Source organism: Miscanthus floridulus, chromosome 5 (assembly GCF_019320115.1).
Source record: "Miscanthus floridulus cultivar M001 chromosome 5, ASM1932011v1, whole genome shotgun sequence".
Taxonomy (NCBI): domain Eukaryota; kingdom Viridiplantae; phylum Streptophyta; class Magnoliopsida; order Poales; family Poaceae; genus Miscanthus; species Miscanthus floridulus.
In genome coordinates this window covers 119,391,082-119,396,700 of record NC_089584.1, presented here as the reverse complement: position 1 = coordinate 119,396,700, position 5,619 = coordinate 119,391,082, and the positions used below count along the sequence as shown (strand labels likewise).

General features: G+C 46.9%; 1 protein-coding gene across 1 annotated transcript; it reads left to right on the top strand.

The window, feature by feature from the left end:
* The first annotated feature begins 1,096 nt into the window (after positions 1-1,096).
* Positions 1,097-5,321, top strand: LOC136450590 (CBL-interacting protein kinase 19-like). Its single transcript, XM_066451097.1, has 2 exons — positions 1,097-2,792; positions 4,661-5,321. Exon 1 carries the CDS (start codon positions 1,225-1,227, stop codon positions 2,782-2,784), a length of 1,560 nt encoding a protein of 519 aa, XP_066307194.1. The 5' UTR covers positions 1,097-1,224; the 3' UTR covers positions 2,785-2,792; positions 4,661-5,321.
* Positions 5,322-5,619: the final 298 nt, after the last annotated feature.

Here is a 5,619-nt window from a genome sequence, read left to right as displayed (position 1 = left end):
AAATCTGCCCACCCAAGGGGAGGGTTGCAAGTCTGTCTCCAACACGAGAACTACTGTAGAACTCAAATTTAAAACTGAGTCTTCAGCATATTATCTATAGCCTTTAATAAAATACCTATACGGAAAACCTATTTTATGTGTCAGGAGAGGCATAACCCAGATCTGAGTATCTTCTCTCCTGAAGATCCATTTGTAGAAAGGGTTGTCTTTTGAGTCTTGTTGTTGGAGAAGAACAAAAATATGTATCGAACCATTTGCCTGTAGCGTTATCCAAAGAACGAATATGTCTTGTATTTTAGGTCGCGGTTGTTGGAGATAGTCTAAGAATGTCTCCAACAAGGAAACTATATGAACACCCAAATCTAGAATGGATAGAAAGAGACTCAAAATCAGTCTCCAACAGAGTATTTATACAGGAGGCCTATTTTGGGTTGTCTGAGAGGCACAACCTAAATATGAACATCCTCTCTCCTAGAAACCCATTTGTAGAAATGATTCTCATTTTGGATCTTGTTGTTGAAGAAGATGCCGAATAGTTATTGAACCATTTGCCTATAGCGCTACCTACAGGATGAACGAATCTTGTATTTTGGGTGTTCTTCTTGCAGATAGCCTAAGACTATCTCCAACAGGAGACCCGAATCTAAACTCAAAATATGTCTCCAACACAGTATCTGTAGTCTCCAACGAAGTACATATATAGAAGATCCATTTTAGGTGTCAAGACAGGCATAACCTAAAAAAAGATGGTGTTTTAAGTCTTTTTGTTGAAGAAAACCAAAATTAAGGGCGCGTTTAGTTTCCAATTTTTTTTGGGTTTGGCTACTGTAACACTTTCGTTTGTATTTGGTAATTAGTATCTAATTATGGACTAATTAGGTTTGAAAGTTTCGTCTCGTGATTTCTCACCTAACTGTGCAATTAGTTTTTTTCGTCTACATTTAGTACTTTATGTGCCGCAAGATTCGATGTGATACTTTGGGGTGAAAATTTTTGGAACTAAACATGCCCTAAATATTAATTTTTTTGGCCGCAGCGTTTCCTTAGAGAATGAATGCCTATTGTATTTTGCGTCACCGTTGCGGGAGACAGTTAAGAGCGCGACAGACTGCGCGAGGGAGAGAGAGAGGGGAAGACAGAGCAGAGCAGCGCAGCTGCACAGAATTGTTGTCGCAAGCTGCCGGCCGCACTACCTAATCCCCGCGCTCGTTTCCCCACCGTCCGATGGCCGCCGTCACGCCGCCGCCGCAGTCGGACACGCCGCCTAAGACGGGGCGCCCGGCCTCGTCCGCCGCCGCCGTCGCCGCGGCCAAGCGAGGAGCGGGTGGGGCGGGCGCCGCCGGGGGGCTGCTGATGGGGAAGTACGAGCTGGGGCGCCTCCTGGGGCACGGCACCTTCGCGAAGGTGTACTACGCGCGGCACGTCGGCACGGGGGACAACGTTGCCATCAAGGTGCTCGACAAGGAGAAGGCCGTGAAGAGCGGGCTCGTCCCGCACATCAAGCGCGAGATCGCCGTGCTACGCCGCGTGCGCCACCCGAACATCGTGCACCTGTTCGAGGTTATGGCCACGAAGACTAAGATCTACTTCGTCATGGAGCTCGTCCGCGGCGGCGAGCTCTTCTCCCGCGTCTCCAAGGGCCGACTCAGGGAGGACACCGCGCGCCGCTACTTCCAGCAGCTCGTCTCCGCCGTGGGGTTCTGCCACGCCCGCGGCGTCTTCCATCGGGACCTCAAGCCCGAGAACCTCCTCGTCGACGACCGCGGGAACCTCAAGGTATCCGACTTTGGACTTTCCGCCGTCGCCGACCAGTTCCATCCCGACGGCCTGCTCCACACCTTCTGCGGCACGCCGGCCTATGTGGCACCCGAAGTGCTCGGCCGCCGCGGGTACGACGGCGCCAAGGCCGACGTGTGGTCGTGCGGTGTCATCCTCTTTGTGCTCATGGCCGGGTATCTCCCTTTCCATGACAAGAACATCATGGCCATGTACAAGAAGATTTACAAGGGCGAGTTCCGCTGTGCGAGGTGGTTCTCCAAAGACCTTACCAGCTTGCTGACGCGCATTCTTGACACTAACCCCAACACTCGGATCACTTTGCCGGAGATCATGGAGTCGCGCTGGTTCAAGAAAGGATTCAAGCCTGTCAAGTTCTATATCGAGGATGACCAGCTGCATAACGTTATGGATGATGAGGATGGCCTGTTGGATATGGGACCTGCTGGTCCTGTTCCTCCACCATTGCCACCTCCACCACCGCCTCTACCTCCGCCAAAGGTTGATGGTGATGAATCAGGGTCGGACTCAGACTCGTCAATCTCATCCTGCCCTGCTTCAGTGTTATCTAATGAGAGCCAAAGGCCCCGTGGCTCGCTCCCACGTCCAGCAAGCCTTAATGCGTTCGATATCATATCATTCTCAAGGGGATTTAACTTATCAGGGTTATTTGAGGAGAAAGGGGATGAAGTGAGGTTCATCTCGGCTGAGCCCATGTCGGATATCATAACGAAATTGGAGGACATTGCAAAGCTGAAGAGTTTCAAGTTGCGGAGGAAGGACTGGCGGATCTGCCTGGAGGGTACAAGGGAAGGAGTTAAGGGGCCATTAACAATTGGCGCGGAGATATTTGAACTCACACCTCCCCTTGTAATGGTGGAGGTAAAAAAGAAGGCAGGGGATAATGAAGAGTACGAGGACTTCTGCAACAAGGAATTGAAGCCAGGGATGCAGCACCTTGTCCACCATATGGTCCGAGCTCCAAGTATGCTTACCGATGCCGAGTAGGTCGAAAGGTAGTAAATTTCCTTCACTTTTTCTTATGATGTTACTGATGCCATTCCTAATAATATTTTTAACAATATTTATTTGCATGATCCAACCTCTGTAGATTAAAATCACATGGTGTTCTACTTATGCTAATTCAGGCATGATATGTTTGCTTTGCTAATTCCGTGTGAACAGTCATGAATTTCTTGGCCCAGATATTCTCTTGCTAGTCTTTGAACATACTAGTTTTTGATAATTGCTTCTTGGAAACAAGCGAGGTCTGAAATTGTCTGCAGAATGATTACTTAAAATGCATCACCACTTGATCAAAATTAAAATTTATATACCATGTTCTAGTGGTTCTGCAGTTGCTCAACAATTGATTTCTTTATTTCTAGGTATAGGTCACATGCTGGCTTCACTAAGATCCATGCATTATGAACACATGTCACGAGCACAAGTTATCTTTGGCATCCCAATTGATTAGTTTTTCGCCTAGCTTGATTGGATCTCTATTTTCTGTGGCTACTAGTTAGACTTACCTTTTAAAAGCTTCTGTTGTGATTATCCACATTCTGTTGAAACTTACCTTTTCAGCTCGCAAGTAAAAATACAATGAACTTATTTTATGTTCTTATGCCAGCATTACTTCCATAATACTGCTGCTGTGAGTAATCTACATCCCCCTTTTTACGGAATGTTATCAAAAATGAAGGAAGGAGGGGCTCATTCCTTTTATTCCATAAGGAAACTTTCTTAGAAGGTTTCGAGCATGCTAGTCCAAATTTGGGAACTTTAGGGTGCATTTGGTTCTTCAACCAAACCTTGCCTACCCTTGCTGAGCAAGGATTTGATGCTGCTGCTGCAGCACTTGGATGTTTGGCTAGCTTTGTCTCAGTTCTCGTGCTAGCAAGAATTTCCAACGTTTCAGCTTGCTACCAGCGGTGAGCCAAAATGGCTCTCCTGGTCAAGCAAGTTTCTTGGAGCTTGTGCTAGTAGGGTAAAATAATCTTGCTCGGGAACCAAACCTCTTATACTCTCTGTAGATAAACAATTCAGGTTTATGCGGTGTATCACTTTTATTCCTCTATCATAAATTACAGTTACAGTGATGTTATGACTTCTTCCTGCATTAGAGTTATTCAGGTTTACTTGTGCGATGATGGCAGTAGGTTGTATTCACCATTTATTGTATGTCAGGTGTTGATTTATGGGGTTTGTACTATGTACATTGGTGGCTTTATGTTAAATTTCCTCTGTGGTGGCGTAATGTTCTCACATTAGCACAACCAAATCTTACGCATATCTGCAGCCACAATCAGGAGTTGCTGCTTTCTTGGTCAGCTTAGTTGAATGAAAATTTAAGCATGATTAATCCTTCCAGGCCACAAAAAAAAAATGTCATTTGAGCTTCTTTTCTGTATCAGTTGCCCTTTCTTGAACCTGAAGTTTCTATGTCTTAAATCAGTCTGCCTAATGTTCTTTCACATAAATAAGTGGATCCGGTAGTAATGCTATCATCCACTGGGATCTTGTAGTTATTAGTTTCCGGCACATGGAAATATTTGTTTGATTGTTCAGCTGTAGGTTTATTTAGGTATAGTATCAACGGATTTAAACTTTCTTTGCGGCCCGATGGGGCATGAATATTAATGTATTTAGATGCACAAATTTCCTGATAGGTTTGCTTGTCATGGATCAGCATGGATGTTTATTACGATTTCTGAAACTTGTGACAGGACTGCAGAATCGATTGCTTTATTATCTGACCATTTCCTTTGCTTGGTTTGCTTGTCATGCATCAGCATGGATGTTTATTACGATTTCTGAAACTTGTGACAGGACTGCAGAATCGATTGCTTTATTATCTGACCATTTCCTTTGCTCACTGCAGGTTTTGAACTTAACAACAGCACTTCGCACGGAGCTACTGGTAACAGGAGTGACTCGGAGCGGCATGAGGCTAGAGACGCAATTGAGCACAGCACAGCTGACCAGAAGAGATCGTAGTCGGTACAAAAATCTTGACCAGTTCCACACCACTGTAGTTCCGCAGATGATGAGCTCGACATCTCATGACTGAATAAGTTCTGTTCTCCACGAGGGCAAACAATGCCCGCCATGGATGGAGACTGTGGATGTAACATACTCCGGTGTCTTTGTTGGTACCTGAGGTTAAGTTGTTGCTGAATGTTGTTGTATCGCTTGTGGTGTAGTCCTGCTATTGGTTGTAGGCGCGCAGCAGGATAATAATAATAATTTGGTTAATCATCTTGCTATTCTGTCGTCTCCAACGATGAATCGGGTGTATCCTGGACCTGGACAGGCACATCCGCACATGCTCAGCTCCGGGCTCCGGCCTCCGGCCTGATTGGGATTCCGAATCTTCGATTTCTGATGCCGCATAATTGAATGGAGTCCCGATTTGGAGAGGCGCTGATGTTTCGGACTCTGCAGTAGTCACCTAGAGACAGAGGGAGGCCGCCGGATTGGCAGGGAGTGCGGCGGCCCTAGTCGAGCACGTGAGCCGGCGTTGGCGCTGGGTGGCATACCCACCGGCGCGCGTGGGCTGCCGGGCCCGACCAAGAAAGCGCCGTGTGCGGCTACGCGGGGCTCGGAGTTGGGTCCCCCACTTTTGCTGCTGCGCGCCTGCAGAGATAAAGATCGCATTGTTATTATCGTGAATGGGTTTTGTGTCGCCGTCCTATCTGTGACCGTGTTCTTTTTTCTGGATTCGCCGATAAGCACAATCGGTGACACTGACACTGACATGCGAGCGATGAAGAATGCAACGGCGAGGGCCGCGGATGTGTCTGATATGGGTGGTGCTAAACTTGTTAGAACCTTGTCGAT